Source organism: Melanerpes formicivorus, unplaced genomic scaffold (assembly GCF_026170545.1).
Source record: "Melanerpes formicivorus ecotype bairdi unplaced genomic scaffold, bMelFor1.0.p_v2 SCAF_49, whole genome shotgun sequence".
NCBI classification, from domain to species: domain Eukaryota; kingdom Metazoa; phylum Chordata; class Aves; order Piciformes; family Picidae; genus Melanerpes; species Melanerpes formicivorus.
Genome location: NW_027142401.1, coordinates 2,344,774 through 2,363,172, shown reverse-complemented (window position 1 = coordinate 2,363,172; position 18,399 = coordinate 2,344,774). Strand labels below are relative to the sequence as shown.

The 18,399-nt window shown below is 43.5% G+C and overlaps 1 protein-coding gene across 8 annotated transcripts in view; it reads left to right on the top strand.

Moving 5' to 3' along the window:
- The window catches only part of HECTD1 (HECT domain E3 ubiquitin protein ligase 1), a 74,731-nt gene that overhangs the window by 14,836 nt on the left and 41,496 nt on the right, over positions 1-18,399 (top strand). For 5 of the 8 annotated variants that reach the window (XM_068160326.1, XM_068160322.1, XM_068160325.1 and 2 more), the window contains exons 3-10: positions 3,216-3,450; positions 4,303-4,530; positions 12,892-13,173; positions 13,405-13,693; positions 14,531-14,607; positions 14,700-14,798; positions 15,390-15,504; positions 16,151-16,325. In XM_068160326.1, coding sequence (XP_068016427.1) covers positions 3,216-3,450; positions 4,303-4,530; positions 12,892-13,173; positions 13,405-13,693; positions 14,531-14,607; positions 14,700-14,798; positions 15,390-15,504; positions 16,151-16,325 — 1,500 coding nt within the window. The remainder of the gene's footprint in view (positions 1-3,215; positions 3,451-4,302; positions 4,531-12,891; positions 13,174-13,404; positions 13,694-14,530; positions 14,608-14,699; positions 14,799-15,389; positions 15,505-16,150; positions 16,326-18,399) is intronic. The other 3 variants (XM_068160327.1, XM_068160324.1, XM_068160323.1) reach the window with 1 other exon arrangement.

Below are 18,399 nucleotides of genomic sequence, written 5' to 3'. Positions count from 1 at the left end.
GTGATATGCTAAACAGCATATTGCAGTTGTCAAAGCTGCTAAGATATCAAGATGTCATCACATGGGATGATTAGTTTGCATTCTCTTGTCTATACCTGTCCTATTGTACAATTATACTTGAAATTTTCTGGGATGGAATCTGTTGTTTGATAGTGCAGGAAGATCCTGGTCTGTGATGTAAGCTCTCAGATGCTGTAGTACTACAAACACTAATGACTTACATGTCACAGGCAATGGATTAGGAATTTTTCTGCTTAGGACAAGGCAATACAGTAAGAAGCTCACAGGTAGTAATGAGTGTGGCTCAGTTTTGATCTAATGTGACTAATGATCACAAGACTGCAGTAAGGGGGGAAGAATGCAGTATTTTAAACTTGCAGGGTGTGCATGTATGTGTCTGCATTCTTGCCCGCTTGCTTACATGATATTAATGAAGGCCACTCGGTTACACTTGTCCACAAGAGGCTCCTGCTGCTGGATTGTTTCAGAAAGTTGGCATCTTATTCATAACTTTGTGTGCAACTGGAATGCTGCTTAAATTCTTGGAAATCATTTACATATACGAATGTGGGGTTTTTTGTCTTGACACCCACACAGGGGAAGGCTATCTGAAGAGGCTTGGGCATGACTTTTTGCCACGTATCTGATACCAGCGTCTCAGAAAAATGAAATTTACACTTGTTTCTCCTAAATTTGTGTGAGCTGTAATATCAACCTTTTATATTCTCTTCATGTGCATCATTATATCATGGCTGATTCTTCCTAAACTATTCTGCTTTTCACCTTTTTAATGATGCGTTTTTCTGTTACACATGGATTATATGGGTTTGCTGCAAGAAAAAGGAGGGGGAAATGAAGAAGCCAACACTTAAATGAAAGCTTCAGTATTACTTTTTACCCTTCTGATTGCTTTTCTCTTCAGTCTTCATTTTTGTCTTTAATAAATATTTATAAAATGTTTCTGCTGCCTCTTCTGGATGATACAGTCTAGCTCTGAACTTCTAGGTTACTAGCAGTATCCAACCAAACAAAACAGTCTCAAAGTGAAACCCCCAAACCAAAGCTGAACTGTTAAAAGAAAGGGGGTCGAGTGCACAGAGCTCAGAAGTTGCAAGATTATTATTTGTTTCTTGTTTTTGTGAAAGGTCTTGGTGAAATTAGATCATTTGTTGTTTTCAAAAAGGATAAATGATTTTTTTTTTTTCCAGAACAAGCAATGTTTTTATTACTGCTTTTTTTTATAGGCATGTGATGTGCACTACCATCGCCTACAAAATTAGGTGAAACCTGCGTAGCTTATTTTATTTTGAGAACCAGGCAACTCCCACGTTTAAGTGTATGACAAATCTTCCTGAAACCTTCTGGTACAATTTGGTTTCCTCACTGGAGGACTGGAAAACATTCCTCTAAGTCAGAAAACAAATGTCCTGACAGAAAGAAGTTATTTGCCTCCTAATTGAAAAAGTGTGGTCTCTGACTAATGTAGCCCAAGATTCTGGTAAAAAATCCCAAAGTAATCTAAAAAGAAAAATCCAGCCCTGTAAGTTTTTTTGGCAGCAGCTGTGCTGTTAGGGGAAGAAGGTGGCTGATACAGTGCATGGGCATTTGTGTGCTGGCAAAGAATTCCATGTAACTGATAGGCTTTTGGTAACTTTGTATTTTTGCTCTGTCTGCTGGGAAATTGAGTCTCATGGACAGGTATTCTGAGGGCAGGAAGAGATTTCCTCCCAGTTACTAGATTTCTGGGTTTGAAAAAGATAAGTTCCATTTGTATAGTGTCCTTTTAAAAACTGCTCAAGTGTAGAAAAGGTTTCCATGTTAGAATTGCTGAGCGTTGCATTTAACCCCTACCATAACAGGCAGCACTGTCGGCTTTGAATTTCATGTACTGAAATGCTTCTTGTGTCATTGTGTGGTAGTCATCTAATAATGAGTATGAATTTCAGATTTGTCCTGCACCCCTTCTCAGTGGATAATGTCTTTCAAGTACAGAGTTGCTGTGTAAACTCTCTGTAAGAAAAATGTGGAGTTAAATAGCAGATTACCTAGGAACAATAGTACGGGCTAGATAGGCTAATGTCAATGTTAAATATCTGATTTTGCTTTATCAAAGTTTCACTTAATAATTTATTGGGTAATGTATTTAGTTGTCAGGCAGTGTTACTTATTTACTTCATAAAGCATGGCCAGATCTTCAAGGAAACTTAGCCCTTTCTTGTCCCAGGATTTGGTGCCTGTGAATACCAGCTACTGAATGACCGCTGGGTTAGTCTTCAGAATGGCTGGTCCATGAGTACCTGTCTTCCAGGCTGAAAAGCATGCTCTTACTTTTCATTCTTTCTCTTGGATTTAGAAAAAATTTAGGCCTTACTTTGTAGGCCAAATCCCTACTTTAAGAAAAAGTTGTAATATTTGTATCCAGTAGATTTAGTCTCCTACATCTACAGACAAGGTATCCAGGTATTTTGGCTGTCGTCACAGCATGTATCCCCTTCACTTAATTGCTCACTACTACCTTTGAGTCATCTACCACTTCATTCCTAAGTAGTTATGCTTTGGATGATAAGTTGTCTTTGAAGTATAGCTCCATATCTTAGAACTTTTCATCCAAATCAGTCTTAACCAAAGTGAAAAACGTTATTATTAGGCACCAAGTGGCTCAGTTGGTAGTTCATCAGACCCTTAATGGGAAGGTTGTGAGTTCAAAGCCTGCAGTGGGCAGTAGTGTCCTCCCTACTCTAGTCATGAGGTCTGGGGTGACAGGTTGGACTTGATGATCTTTGAGGTACCTTCCAACCTTAGGAATACTGTAGAATACTGTATTGCCATAATTTTGGTTTGTGGTCTGTTATGTCAGAAGGGTAGAAAAAGCTTGTTGTAGCTTGCTTATTTGGTTTTTAAGTTGTAGAGGTGTTCTTGATCTTGAATATGGAAATGAGGCTAATTTTTCCTCCCCTGTATGATTGTGAAATTCAAGACTATTTATTTTCTACTGGCTTCCTCCCCTAATACAGCATCTTTTTAGATGATGGATTTGAATTTTGGGGTGTGTGTGAGAGGCCTGTGCCCTGGCATTCTAAATGATCTCTCTGAACCAACTAGAATGTGCAAATCGTGTCAGCATGACAAGCATTAAACTGGTCATATATACAGTTACTTAATGTAGAGGAACTTGCCCACTTAGTGATATGTTGTTGTTGTGTTTTTTCCTGCAGATGCCCTCCTCGAACTTTTTTACCAGCACTATGCAAAATTTTTCTTGATGAAAGTGCTCCAGACAACGTGTTAGAAGTAACAGCTCGTGCCATAACTTATTACCTGGATGTATCAGCTGAATGCACCCGCAGGATTGTGGGAGTGGATGGAGCTATCAAGGCACTTTGTAATCGTTTAGTAGTCGTTGAACTTAACAACAGAACGAGCAGAGATTTGGCTGAGCAGTGTGTGAAGGTATGTGTGCTGAAGAAACTGTAACAGGCTGGAGAATTTGCTGGCTCTGAAGAGCATTCTCCTAAACCTATTTATTAAAATGTGAAGCAAAAACTGTGCTAAAAGTGTACAGTGCTACTTATCCTTACTATCAGTCTGGTGCTCTTGAAAGGTGAGATTGCATTAAAAAAAAGAAAATGTAGAAGAAACAAAAAATACCAGAAGACAGTTTTCCTGATTGTCTTACATGACCAGAATGCTACAGGCTAATTTTATGCTAAAAAAGTAATTAAGTATTGTGCCAGATATGAATTCCCTGTTGTTAAAAAGAATTGTCTGCTGTCCATTCTGCAGCACTGGACACAGATCCTCTGCACTCTTGTGAAGTGTTCAGTAAAATTTACAACATCTTTACAGCCTCTTGTTTAAAGCATAACTCATGGCCATGTGATAGCATATACTCCTTGATTGCATCAGACTTTCTGCATGTATTTCCTATCTGAGTTTTGGTCTAATCAGAAGTACCCCACTGGAGTACTCGAGTTAACAGTGCTTTTGGAAGTTTCAGAGCCCCCATAGGTGTGTTACCCCAAAACTTAATTCTTCCAGGAAAAGATACTATTATCTAGGTGTCTCTTTTCATGAACACTTGTTATGACCTTTCTGTTGGGGAATGCTCTTGTATTTGCTCCTGTGGTTTTGAAGACTGCTACTACTAGAGTACTGGAAGCCATGGCTCCTTCTGGGTGTTGAAGGAGAAAGGGTTTTTCTCTTTTGTTGTTTCATTTTCTTGACCAGTTGTGTAGATGGATGTGAACAAATAACTAACTTCATATGTGTACTTCATTCTGATTATATGTCATTTTGTTCTAGGTGTTGGAATTAATCTGTACCCGTGAGTCAGGAGCTGTGTTTGAAGCTGGAGGGTTGAATTGTGTTCTGACATTCATTCGTGACAGTGGACACCTCGTTCATAAGGATACTTTGCATTCAGCTATGGCTGTAGTGTCCAGACTCTGTGGCAAAATGGAGCCTCAGGATTCTTCATTAGAGATCTGTGTGGAGTCGCTGTCTAGTTTATTAAAACATGAAGACCATCAGGTAATGTAATAGTTGGCTCAATATGCTGTGAATTTAACTTTCATTAGGTTTAGTAAATGAATGGCTGGGTATTTTTGTATACTCACAGAATCATTTAGGCTGGAAAAGACCTTTGAAGATTGTTGAGTCCAACTTCTTAACCTGACATTGCCAAGTCCAGCACTTAAACCATATCCCTAAGCAACACATGTACACATCTTTTAGATACCTCCAGGGATGGTGACTCAACCACTTTCCTGGGCAGCCTGTTCCCATGCTTGACAGCCCTGTTGGTGAAGACAGTTTTTTTTTTCATGTCCAGTCTAACTCATCTAGTGCAACCTAAGGCCATTTCCTCTTATCCTATCAGGTGTTATTTGGGAGGAGAGACTGAAACCCACCTTGCTACTGATGTCCACAACTGCATGTTTACATAGCAGTTGTTATGTTTGGAAATTGTGATAGTTTCATTTGCAGTTTTCCTGACAGGAGGATAAAAGTGCTGTTTGGTGTTTGACTCCAAGCACTGTTCTGGGAATATGATCTTATTTAACTCATGAAAACTTTATTGAAAAGTAGCCCATAACTTTTTTTTCAGTGCATATTGAAACAATTTCTGAAGCTTGCACCACAGTCACTGTCAAATGGAGCATAAATAAGACACACAAATCAGTTTGGTTTGTTTTTCCTTTTGCCAAACTAAGGAGTGATGCAAACATCCACAATCAATGCTAAAATAGTACATTGGAAGCCACCTTACCTGGAACTACCATAGATGCAGCACTACTGTATTGCAGCTTTACTAATTCCAGATGAAGGAGTTCTTCTAAAATCTAGAAGATGAATCCTAGGGAAATTGTTTTTCTACTGGTAGAATCCTTTTGTGTATGTCCTGCTAATGCTTTGCAATAGCTATTTAGCTAAATTATTGCTGTGCCCTAGCTGTGCTTCTTGTATCTACCATTCCCAGTCTCCATTTTGCCCCCACCTCTGTCCTCATTCTTTTCTCTACATCCCCTCTGTCTGGTTTATTAAGCACATCATGTTCGGGAGACTAAATCTTTTTTTGCCTGTGAGCTACCTTTTGTTAATATATTTTTAGACCTTTTTGAAAGACTCTGATTATCAAACTAGCCATTTCAGAACAAGCTACAATGTGTTTTTTAGACATTACATAACTTTATTAGTGCACTGATCATCTCAGACAAACTAATCCTCTCTCTCTGTACTACGCTGTAGTATTTTAACTGTTTTCCCAATTTAAAATGTGTTTGAAAATAAAGGAGTTGCTGGGGTTGTTTGAGATCTGAATGACAGGTCAGATTAGCTTAACTCTTTGTGCTGCAGTTAAGCTTTAAGATAGGTGTGCTTAAGGTTGGAGTAACCCAGATGCTAATAAGCAAATCTGCACCGATATCCTCGAGAAATCCTTGTGTGAAACAAGGCTCACGATTTACAATGAATGATGTGTGTCATGGATTTGCCCAATTGTTTCCTTTGCAAAGCTTTGTTGTTTCCCTCCCCTGTCCTTTTATACTGTCCTTTTATCCCTAACACAGGAGGTTAGGGGTTGGAAGGGACCTTCAAAGATCAACAAGTCCAACCTTCCTGCCAGAGCAGGACCATAGAACCGAGCACAGGTTGCACAGGAGCACATCCAGATGGGTCTTGAAAGTCTCTTGGGCAGCTTTTTCCAGTGATCTGTGACTGTTAGAGAGAAGTTCCTCCTCAAGTTGAAGTGGAACTTCCTGTGCTGTAGTTCCATTACCCCTTGTCCTGTCACAGAGTGCAGTGGAGAAGAGCCTGTGCCCTCCCTCTTGACACTCAGCCCTCGGATATTTATAAACATTTATTAAATCCCCTCTCAGTCTTCTCTTCTCCAGACTAAAAAGCCCCAGGGCTCTCAGCCTCTCTTCATAGGGCACATGCTCCAGTCCCTTAATCATCCTGGCAGCTCTCTGTTGGACTCTCTCCAGTAGATCCTTGTCGCTCTTGAACTGGGGAGCCCAAAACTGGATGCAATATTCTAGGTGAGGTCTCACTAGGGCAGAGTAGAGGGGGAGGAGAAACTCCCTCAATCTGTTGGACACACTACTCTTACTGCACCCCAGGATCCCATTGGCCTTCTTGGCCACAAGGGCATATTGCTTGACCCGTGGATAACTTCTTGTCCACCAGGACTCCCAGGTGCATTTGATCACTTTTTGTGTGGGCTGCCAGGTAGTAACATCACGTGAGGGAGGAGTGCAGACTAGATCAATGTGGCCCCAGGAACAACTTACCTATAAGTTTGAGGTTTCACCCTTCTACTAAACTTGCAGTTTGTGAGAAGTTTTCTTTGTAAACTGATGCCACTAATGTGGCACTAATATTAGGAAGTACTTCTTCACTTGAAAGGCTTCTCAAACATCCAAATGGTCTGCCTAGGGCAGTGGTGGAGTCACCATCCCTGGGGGTGTGGACCTGGTGCATAGTGCAAGTGCCGGGTTCTGCACATTGGCCACAACAACCCTATGCAGTGCTACAGGCTGGGGTCAGAGTGGCTGGAGAGCAACCAGGCAGAGAGGGACCTGGGGGTGCTGGTTGATGGTAGGATGAACATGAGCCTGCAGTGTGCCCAGGCAGCCAGGAGGGCCAATGGCATCCTGGCCTGCATCAAGAACTGTGTGGCCAGCAGGAGCAGGGAGGTCATTCTGCCCCTGTACACTGCACTGGTTAGGCCACACCTCGAGTACTGTGTCCAGTTCTGGGCCCCTCAGTTTAGGAAGGAGGTTGACTTGCTGGAACGAGTCCAGAGAAGAGCAACAAAGTTGGTGAGGGGTTTGGAACACAAGCCCTATGAGGAGAGGCTGAGGGAGCTGGGATTGCTCAGCCTGGAGAAGAGGAGACTCAGGGGTGACCTTATCACTCTCTACAACTACCTGAAGGGGGGTTGTAGACAGGCGGATAATGGTCTCTTCTCCCAGGTAGCCAGTACCAGAACAAGAGGATGCAGTCTCAGGCTGCGCCAGGGGAGGTTCAGGTTGGATGTTAGGAAGAAGTTCTATACAGAGAGAGTGATTGCCCATTGGAATGGGCTGCCCAAGGAGGTGGTGGAGTCACCGTCATTGAAGGTGTTCAGAAGGAGACTTGATGGGGTGCTTGGTGCCATGGGTTAGCTGTTTGGGTGGGTTGGATTGGTTGATGGGTTGGACACGATGATATTTAAGGTCTCTTCCAACCTGGTTTGGTTTATTCTAATTATTCTAATAGGGACATGGTATAGTGTTGACCCTTCCGTGCTAGGTCAAAAGTTGGACTGTATAATCTTTGAGGCCTCGAACAACTGGATATATTCTGTGGTTCTGTGTTAAGATGAACTTTTCTTGTGTATTTCTGACAGCTGTCCCAGTAAAAATCCATAAAGGTTGCATACAGATGGGCAGAATTGTTTATCCATTGTGCCTTCAAAGAACTGGAACAATGCCAGAGGGCATAAGTAGTGACCATTGCAAGTTAATAGAATAGAATAAACCAGGTTGGAAGAGACCTTCAAGATCATCACATCCAACCCATCAACCAGTCCAGCCCACCGAAACAACTAGAATAGAATAGAATAGAATAAACCAGGTTGGAAGAGACCTTCAAGATCATCGCGTCCAACCTATCACCCAACACCACCCAATCAACTAACCCATGTAACCAAGCACCCTGTCAAGGCTCCTCCTGAACACCTCCAGTGACGGCGACTCCACCACCTCCCCAGGCAGCCCATTCTAATGGGCAATCACTCTCTCTGTGTAAAACTTCCTCCTGACCTCCAGCCTGAACTTCCCCTGGCGCAGCCTGAGACTGTGTCCTCTTGTTCTGGTGCTGGCTGCCTGGGAGAAGAGACCAACCTCTGCCTGTTTACAACCTCCCTTCAGGTAGTTGTAGAGAGCAATAAGGTCACCCCTGAGTCTCCTCCTCTCCAGGCTAAGCAGCCCCAGCTCCCTCAGTCTCTCCTCATAGGGCTTGTGTTCCAAGCCCCTCACTAACTTCGTTGCCCTTCTCTGGACTCGCTCCAGCAAGTCAACATCCTTCCTAAACTGAGGGGCCCAGAACTGGACACAGTACTCGAGGTGTGGCCTAACCAGTGCAGTGTACAGGGGCAGAATGACCTCCCTGCTCCTGCTGGCCACACTGTTCTTAATGCAGGCCAGGATGCCATTGGCCCTCTTGGCTGCCTGGGCACACTGCAGGCTCATGTTCATCCTACCATCAACCAGCACCCCCAGGTCCCTCTCTGCCTGGCTGCTCTCCAGCCACTCTGACCCCAGCCTGTAGCACTGCATGGGGTTGTTGTGGCCAATGTGCAGAACCCGGCACTTGGATGCGTTAAATCTCATGCCGTTGGACTCTGCCCATCTGTCCAGCCTGTCGAGGTCTCTCTGCAGAGCCTCTCGACCCTCTAGCAGATCAACACCTGCCCCCAGCTTGGTGTCATCAGCAAATTTACTGATGATAGACTCAATGCCCTCATCCAGATCATCAATAAAGATGTTAAAGAGGATGGGGCCCAGCACTGATCCCTGGGGGACTCCGCTACTGACTGGCTGCCAGCTGGATGTGACACCATTCACCACCACTCTCTGGGTTCGGCCATCCAGCCAGTTCCTAACCCAGCTCAGAGTGCTGCTGTCCAAGCCATGGGCTGACAGCTTGGCCAGGAGTTTGCTATGGGGGACGGTGTCAAAGGCCTTGCTGAGGTCCAGGTAAACTACATCCACAGGCCTCCCCACATCCACCAGGCGGGTCACCTGATCATAGAAGGAGATCAGGTTGGTCAGGCAGGACCTGCCCTTCCTAAATCCATGTTGGCTGAGCCTGATCCCTTGGCCATCCTGTAAGTGTTGTGTTATTGCACTCAGGATGACCTGTTCCATGATCTTGCCTGGCACTGAGGTCAGGCTGACAGGCCTGTAATTCCCTGGCTCATCCAACCGGCCCTTCTTATGGATGGGCACCACGTTGGCCAGCTTCCAGTCCTCTGGAACCTCGCCAGTGAGCCAGGACTGCTGAAAAATGATGGAGAGTGGCTTGGCCAGCTCCTCTGACAGCTCCCTCAGCACCCTAGGATGGATCCCATCTGGTCCCATGGATCCCATCTGGTCCCATGGGACTAACTAACTAACTAACCCATGGCACAAAGCACCCCAGCAAGTCTCCTTCTGAACACCTCCAGTGATGTTGATTCCACCTCCTCCCCGGGCAGCCCATTCCAAAGGGCAATCACTCTCTCTGTGTAAAACTTCCTCCTGACCTCCAGCCTGAACCTCCCCTGGCGCAGCCTGAGACTGTGTCCTCTTGTTCTGGTGCTGGCTGCTTGGGAGAAGAGACCAACCTCTGCCTGTCTACAACCCCCCTTCAGGTAGTTGTAGACAGCAATAAAGTCACCCCTGAGTCTCCTCCAGGCTAAGCAGCCCCAGCTCCCTCAGTCTCTCCTCATAGGGCTTGTGTTCCAAACCCCTCACCAACTTTGTTGCCCTTCTCTGGACACACTCCAGCAAGTCAACCTCCTTCCTAAACTGAGGGGCCCAGAACTGGACACAGTACCCTTGCAAAAGAGTATTGATAAATTTGGGGTGCTTGGCATGCAGAAACCATGTCTGTAAGTTCAGGGTGCTTTGCATATATTTAGGACAAACTGATTTTCAAGTCCTTGCAAACTTAACTGGAGATGTAAGATGAAGTCTGGCTGATAATCTAATCTTGTTCTGTGTTGATGAGTAACTGTCTTTGAGCCCTTGGTATGTGATAGCTGAGAAGCATTTTGAACATGGCCTGCACTTGAAGTTGATGACATCTTAGGGAGTAAGAACTGCAGTAGTTTAGTGTTCGGTAAAGCGTAGGTATTGATAGGTTTTGGAGTTTGTGGGTGGCTTTTGGCAGTTTGGTTTATTTTCTGTTTTCTTTTTGTCTGTTTATTTTTTTATTTATTCTTCTTGACACTTTGGTTTTCTCTTGCACATCCACAACAGCTGATCTTGATACACCTATGCAAACCTGATCTGAAAGGTCACTGTACAGTATATAGATAAGAGAGATGACAAAAGCAAAACTTCCCTTCTTTACAAAAACATTGAAAGAAGTTTGATTCCCTCCTGGGCGATTGGCCAGCGGTACTTTTTTGCTGGCTTGTTAAGAGGATTATCAGTAAGCCTTCTTTGCACTATGTCACTGGCTCTCTTTTTTTAATGCCAAACCTAAATTTGAGAGGTTTTATTTCATTGTCACAAAAATACTTGCATATCCCCGGGTGAGCTGCTCAGCAGACAGTCGAGATTATCGAAGGGTAGAATCTTGTTTTCTGAGTTTGTCCTATTTTTAGGCATGAATTGAAAAATATCTGAAGAGAAGTCTGTAGACCTTTAAATAGAACTTCCACTATAAAGCCTCACTATGGCTTGAATAATTTGGGGGTTTTGAGTTGGTGCCTCAGATAATGACTTGTTTGATAGATGGGAAGCGACTTTTTACAAGAGCTTGTAGTGACAGGATAAGAGGGAATGGATTGAAGCTTGAGCAGGGTACATGTAGACTGGATATTAGGAAGAAATTATTTCCAGTGAGGGTGGTGAGACAGTGGAACAGGTTTTAGAATAACCTTTATTTAGAATAAACCAAACCAGGTTGGAAGAGACCTTCAAGATCACTGCGTCCAACCCATCAACCAATCCAACCCACCTAAACAACTAACCCATGGCACCAAGCACCCCATCAAGTCTCCTCCTGAAAACCTCCAATGACGGCGACTCCACCACCTCCTTGGGCAGCCCATTCCAATGGGCAATCACTCTCTCTGTGTAGAACTTCTTCCTAACATCCAACCTGAACCTCCCCTGGCACAGCCTGAGACTGTGTCCTCTTGTTCTGGTACTGGGTGCCTGGGAGAAGAGACCATTATCCGCCTGTCTGCAACCTCCCTTCAGGTAGTTGTAGAGAGCAATAAGGTCACCCCTGAGTCTCCTCTTCTCCAGGCTAAGCAGCCCCAGCTCCCTCAGCCTTTCCTCCTAGGGCTTGTGTTCCAAGTCCCTCACCAACTTTGTTGCCCTTCTCTGGACACGCTCCAGCAAGTCAACCTCCTTCCTAAACTGAGGGGCCCAGAACTGGACACAGTACTCGAGGTGTGGCCTAACCAGTGCAGTGTACAGGGGCAGAATGACCTCCCTGCTCCTGCTGGCCGCACTGTTCCTGATGCAGGCCAGGATGTCATTGGCCCTCTTGGCTGCCTGGGCATACTTCAGGCTCATGTTCATCCTACCATCAACCAGCACCCCCAGGTCCCTCTCTGCCTGGTTGCTCTCCAACCACTCTGACCCCAGCCTGTAGCACTGCATGGGGTTGTTGTGGCCAATGTGCAGAACCTGGCATTTGGATGTGTTCAATCTCCTGCCCTTGGACTCTGCCCATCTGTCCAGCCTGTCGAGGTCCCTCTGCAAAGCCTCTCTACCCTCCAGCAGATCAACTCCTGTCCCCAGCTTGGTGTCGTCAGCAAATTTACTGATGATGGACTCAATGCCCTCATCCAGATCATCAATAAAGATGTTAAAGAGCATAAAGGTTGTTGAGGGAGGTTGTGAATGCCCCCTCCCTGAAGTTGTTCAAAGCCAAGATGAATGAGGCTTTAGTAACCTGGTCTAGTGGAGTGTGTCCAAGAGATTGGAACTAGACGATCTTCAAGGTTGCTTCCAGCCTAAAGCATTCTGTGAATATGATTTATTTTTTTTCAATAGGAAGTGCCCAGTAATTACAAGGTTGTAATATTAGCATAACATTAATTATAAATGTCAAATGATAGCATCATGATATTTTGTATTTTAAATATAGAACACAAAACTGTGAAGAAATTGTCTTAATTGGTCTTTGAGGAACAAATTTGAATTGCAGTAAGCATGTGATAGTTAGGAAGTAAAACCTTACAGTAATTTTTTGTTTGTTTTAGTGTTTTCTTAGGTTTCTTTTCTGTATTGTGCTTCCAACATGTTTTAATTTGGCAATTTGATTTTTAAGCTTGTTTTCCTTGATTAATTTGGAGTTTTACTTGCATGGTTAAGGAGATATTCACAATGCTGAACTTCAGACAAAGAAAAATCCTTTCCTTAATTTCTGTTTGTCATCATCAGAGATAAAAGAGGGGCAAAGGGGAAGCTATCAACAATACAGTTCTTCAGTGAGCAATTCAGAGCACTGTTGGGTTCTGACCCCCAAGTTTCTGTCTTAAAAAGCCTGACTTCTTGCTTTACTGATGTTGGAGGGAACCTGGGGAAATCAGCTTCTTCTGTGTCCCTTGTTGTTGTGAATATCCCCCTAGCATCTTCTCTTCATAAGTAACAGATTTTTCATGGTTTTCTTCTTTCTTAGGTTTCAGATGGAGCACTGAGATGCTTTGCTTCATTAGCTGACAGGTTCACACGGCGTGGAGTCGACCCAGCCCCATTAGCTAAGCATGGATTAACTGAGGAGTTGTTATCTCGCATGGCAGCTGCTGGTGGGACAGTGTCAGGACCAGCTTCCGCTTGCAAACCTGGACGGAGTAGCACTGGAGCACCATCTACTGCTGCAGACTCTAAATTAAGTAATCAGGTGTCAACTATTGTAAGCCTGTTGTCAACCCTGTGTAGAGGCTCTCCAGTAGTAACACATGTAAGACATACTTTTATGCTACAGCTTTTTGTTTTCATAGGGGTTTTCCCTTCACCCACCTAATATGTGCACTACTTGTGTTGCTATTTTATATATAGACTACAGATTTTATTAACACATAAATACTCATAGGTTATTTATAAAGAGGGGAAAAAAGGAAACATTTCATATGGAAATGAAGCCCAATTCTGATAGTATTTTCTAAAGCCCTGTATATTTTTTATTGTTCAGACTTTTAATTATTTCCAGGATCTCCTAAGATCTGAACTTCCAGATTCTATAGAAAGTGCGTTGCAGGGTGATGAGAGATGTGTACTGGATACCATGCGGTTAGTAGATCTTCTTTTGGTGCTACTGTTCGAAGGGAGAAAAGCCCTGCCAAAATCCAGTGCTGGATCTACAGGCAGAATCCCAGGGTTGCGAAGACTGGATAGTTCTGGGGAACGTTCTCATCGGCAGCTGATAGACTGCATCCGCAGTAAGGATACTGATGCACTAATAGATGCTATTGACACAGGAGGTAAGCAAAAAGAACTCTGAGAAAGAAAGTGGGATGTAGTTAGCTTTTTGTTCTTATGGTGTCAGAACAAATGCTTAGGTAGTACCTTGGAAATCTTTGTGCACAAGTTCATAGAGTACTATGGGTTGGAGGAGAACTCCAGAGATCATCGACCCAAACCTCGCTGCCCAAGCAGGATCACCTAGAGCAGGCCACTTGGCAACATGCCCAGGCAGGTCTTGAAAGTCTCTAGAGAATGAGACTCCACAATCTCTGGGCAGCCAGTTCCAGTGCTCTGTCACCGTTACAGTAAAGAACTTTCTTCTCCTGTTGAGGTGGAACTTCCTGTGTTCCAGTTTCTGCCCATGGCTCCTCATCCTATCACAGGGCACCACTGAAAGGAGACTGGACCCTTCTTCTTAACACCCACTTTTCTGATCTTTATAAACATTAATAAGATCTCTTTTCAGTCTGCTCTTCTCCAGACTAAAGAGCCCCAGGTCTCTCAGCCTTTCATCCTGAGAGATATATTCCAGTCCCTTAATCATCTTTGTAGCCTGAATGTGTCAAGCTTTTACTCAGAAAGTTGTGTAAAATAGGTAACCTTACCTTGGCAGATTTTAACATCTTTCTCTTACTTTGTAACTTCTCTTTTCTGCTCTGTAATAATTTTTATGCTACTTTTTTTTGGAATTACAATTAAGGGCATAAATATTTTTCTAGAATTATTGAGGCTGCTGAAGTTGTTGGGTTTTTTTTTATTGTTGTTTGTTTGTTTTTAAGATCTGATTTATTTAAATAATGCTGCAATTTAGTTTATCATTTTAGGAGCTTTAACTATTTTACTGTACCTTTCAGCTTTTGAAGTAAACTTCATGGATGATGTAGGGCAAACTCTTTTAAACTGGGCCTCAGCTTTTGGAACTCAGGAAATGGTAAGTTAGTTTTGCAGAATTCTTAAAGACATAGGCTGTTTATGTAAAGGAAGAGAGGAAAAAACTTTCTTTTCATTTTTCTTGTTTAACAGGTAGAATTCCTCTGTGAAAGGGGTGCTGATGTTAACAGAGGTCAGAGGTCATCCTCATTACATTATGCAGCATGTTTTGGAAGACCTCAGGTAGCAAAGGTATGATTTAAATGGATACTTTGAAAGCCTTACATACTCTAGTTTGAAACCATTGCCCCTTCCAGTATCTGAAGGGGGCCTACAGGAAGGCTGGGGAAGGACTTCTCAGGATCTCAGGAAGTGATAGGACTAGGAGGAATGGAATGAAGCTGGAGGTGGGGAGATTCAGGCTGGATGTGAGGAGGAGGTTCTTCACCATGAGAGTGGTGAAGCCCTGGAATGGGTTGTCCAGGGAGGTGGTCGAGGCCCTGTCCCTGGAAGTGTTTAAGACCAGTCTGGATGAGACTCTGGCCAGCCTGATCTAGTGTGGGGTGTCCCTGCCCATGGCAGGGGGGTTGGAACTAGATGATCCTTGTGGTCCCTTCCAACCCTGAATGATACTATGATATCCTATCACTCCAGACCTTTAGAAACAGTCCCTTTCCAGCCTTCTTGTAGGCCCCCTTCAGGCATTGGAAGGCCACTGTTAGGTGTTTGAACTTTGCTTACGAGTATAAGTGTAGGAAAGATGTATGAAAAATGTGTTTACTACTTTGGAAGAAGGAACCTTAATGTTCTGCTCTTTTCATGTTTAAAAACGTTTGTTCTCAGACTCTCTTACGACATGGTGCAAACCCTGATCTGAGAGATGAAGATGGGAAAACTCCTTTAGACAAAGCTCGTGAAAGGGGGCACAGTGAAGTAGTAGCTATTCTTCAGTCTCCAGGTGAGTGCAGTCTTTAATTCTACACCCTCATTTGTAGAAATTTGTAGTAATTCAATGAGTAGAATTTTACTCTATTGGGATTAATTTTTTAAAGTCATATTATTATATATATATTCCTTACATATTATAAGGAAGGTGACCAACCTTCCTTAACCTGGAGGCTACCTATAAAAACCTTAATATTTTGGGTGTTCCTAAGGGATTGGGATTACCAAAGAAACTGCTGGCTGACCATGAGCAGTGCCAGCAGCTCTACTTTTCAGCTATGGAATGGGGCTAGACTGGGATTTTGCTGTGAATTCAGAGGATGTCAGCCTTGGTAGCTTCTTTGGGATGCTTGCTTTCTGCATGGGAACTGCAATTTACCTGTTTGGGTTTGTTTTGTTTAACTCTGGAGCCATGGGTGGTTATATGGTCATATTTAGTTCATCTTAAGGACTTTGTGCTTCTCCTATGAGTGATCTTTTGGGATATTTGCTGTCAGTTTTCTTGAAGTCTTGCACATGTAAACTTTGGGAAAGCATATTCCTGTTCAAGTACTTAGATGTTAGCAAAGAAAACTCTTGTTTGAAGGTTTTGTTTAGTTTTTTGTTCTATTTGGTTGGGTTTTACCACTGAACATTTTGGGGGGAAAATTATTTTCCAGGGGACTGGATGTGTCCTGTTAACAAAGGAGATGAGAAGAAAAAGAAAGATGCTAACAAGGATGAGGAAGAATGTAATGAACCCAAAGGAGATCCAGAAATGGCACCCATTTACTTGAAAAGATTATTGCCTGTGTTTGCACAAACATTTCAACAAACTATGTTGCCTTCAATAAGGTAATGTTGTCATGAGAGAAAATTTCTGAGTGTGTTCATTTTTTAATTAAAAATTACAACATCTAGAAGTTTAATTAAAGCAAGTGACACTTAAACATGTTTCTGTTTGAATGACAGTGGTGGTTTGGACAGTGTTACAAGTCTGATTTTTACTTAGTACTTGAAGTAGCTTTTTTTTCCTTAGTAGAGAAGAGGTCTGGGAAAAGAGCATTGTTAGAAGTGGGAGAGTTAAACATTCTCTTGACTGCAGTAATGCAGTGGAAGAATACTATGTTTGTGTAGTGTTTGTACTGTGAATTGTTTACAGCTGTTTCTAGCTCCTCTTATGAAAGTATCATAGTATCAGTCAAGGTTGGAAGGGATCACAAGGATCATCTAGTTCCAACCCCCCTGCCATGGGCTGGGACACCCCACACTAGATCAGGCTGGCCAGAGCCTCATCCAGCCTGGGCTTAAACACCCCCAGGGACAGCACCCCAACCACCTCCCTGGACAACCCATTCCAGAGCTTCACCACTCTCATGGTGAAGAACCTCCTCCTCACATCCAGCCTGAATCTCCCCACCTCCAGCTTCATTCCATCCCCCCTAGTCCTATCACTACCTGAGATCCTGAGCAGTCCCTCCCCAGCCTTCTTGTAGGTCTCCGTCAGATACTGGAAGGCCACAATTCGGTCACCTCAGAGCCTTCTCTTCTGCAGACTGAACAGCCCCAACTCCTTCAGTCTGTCCTCATAGGAGAGGTGCTCCAGCCCTCTGATCACGTTCAGCTTCTCTGGACACGTTCCAGCACCTCCACATCCCTCTTGTAATAGGGGCTCCAGAACTGGAGGCAGTATTCCAGGTGGGGTCTCACCAGGGCTGAGTAGAGGGGGAGGATCACCTCCCTTGACCTGCTAGCCACACTTCTCCTGATGCAGCCCAGGATCTGATTGGCTTTGCGGGCTGCAAGTGCACACTGAGAGCTCCTGTTGAGCTTTTTGTCCACCAGCACCCCCAAGTCTCTCTCCTCAGGGCTGCTTTCCAGCCAGTCACTGCCCAGCCTGTATTTGTGCCTGGGATTGCCTCGACCCAGATGCAGGACCCTGCACTTGCTCTTATTGACTGACAAAGTGGTATCAACATACAGTCACTGGAAAATCTGAAAGATTGAAAAAAGCTATTTTGGAAGGTTTTAGAAGACTTCTTAAGTGGTAATCAACTGGGGAAGGTTCCTTTTACTGTGGGAGTTACAAGAATGTAATCTAATATTTGAAAAAGTACGCTGTGGATGGAATACTGGTTGTGATAAATTGTGTCTTACCATAACCTCTTCGCCTTTCACACTACAAACAGAACATTAGTTTAATCTCTTGTTTTCCCAGTGTTTGTAGGTACTTTGAGGGATGAAAATACTCTAGTGAGAGACACTACCTGAGCTAATGATAGGAAGCTTAAAGTAGGTCATTTTAAATGGAGGCAATAAACTGTGTTAACAATCTGTGCATGATTAACTGTTGTTGAAGATTGTTTTGGTTTTTTTATGTTACATTCCCTCACTTTTGTGTTGGGGGAGAGGGGCTTGTGAGAACAGGCTGTGTTAACCCAGGGTGGAGTAGTTGGTTTCCTCCATTTCAAAGTTCTCTTTGAGTGAGGTAAATCATGGATTGAAATCAGTCAAATGAAAAAATTCAGCTTCAACTACACAGAAGTGATTGGCTTCCAAATGAGTTTTAGTTCTTAATATGGAGACATCTGTGATCTAATAGTAATATTAGAATTTCAAACTATAGGGTTCTCACCAAAACATGGCAAGCATGTAGCAGAATTGGATGGCTAGATACCTGAAAGGGAGAAGTGTGCAGAAATGAATTGCCATCATTAAGAGTGGGTCAGGACAGAATGCAGAATGTGTTTACTTAGAGAAGGCTTGGGGAGGGAAAAATACATTAGGCTCTCAGTGCTGTAGAATCACAAAAGTTAAGTGAATGAGTTATTTCTGGAGACATAACCTAAGACTTGCCAGCAATTGCCAATTTTGGTTCCAGTAATAAGAGCTGAAACTCAGGGGGTTTTGTATTGAAAGTATTTCATAA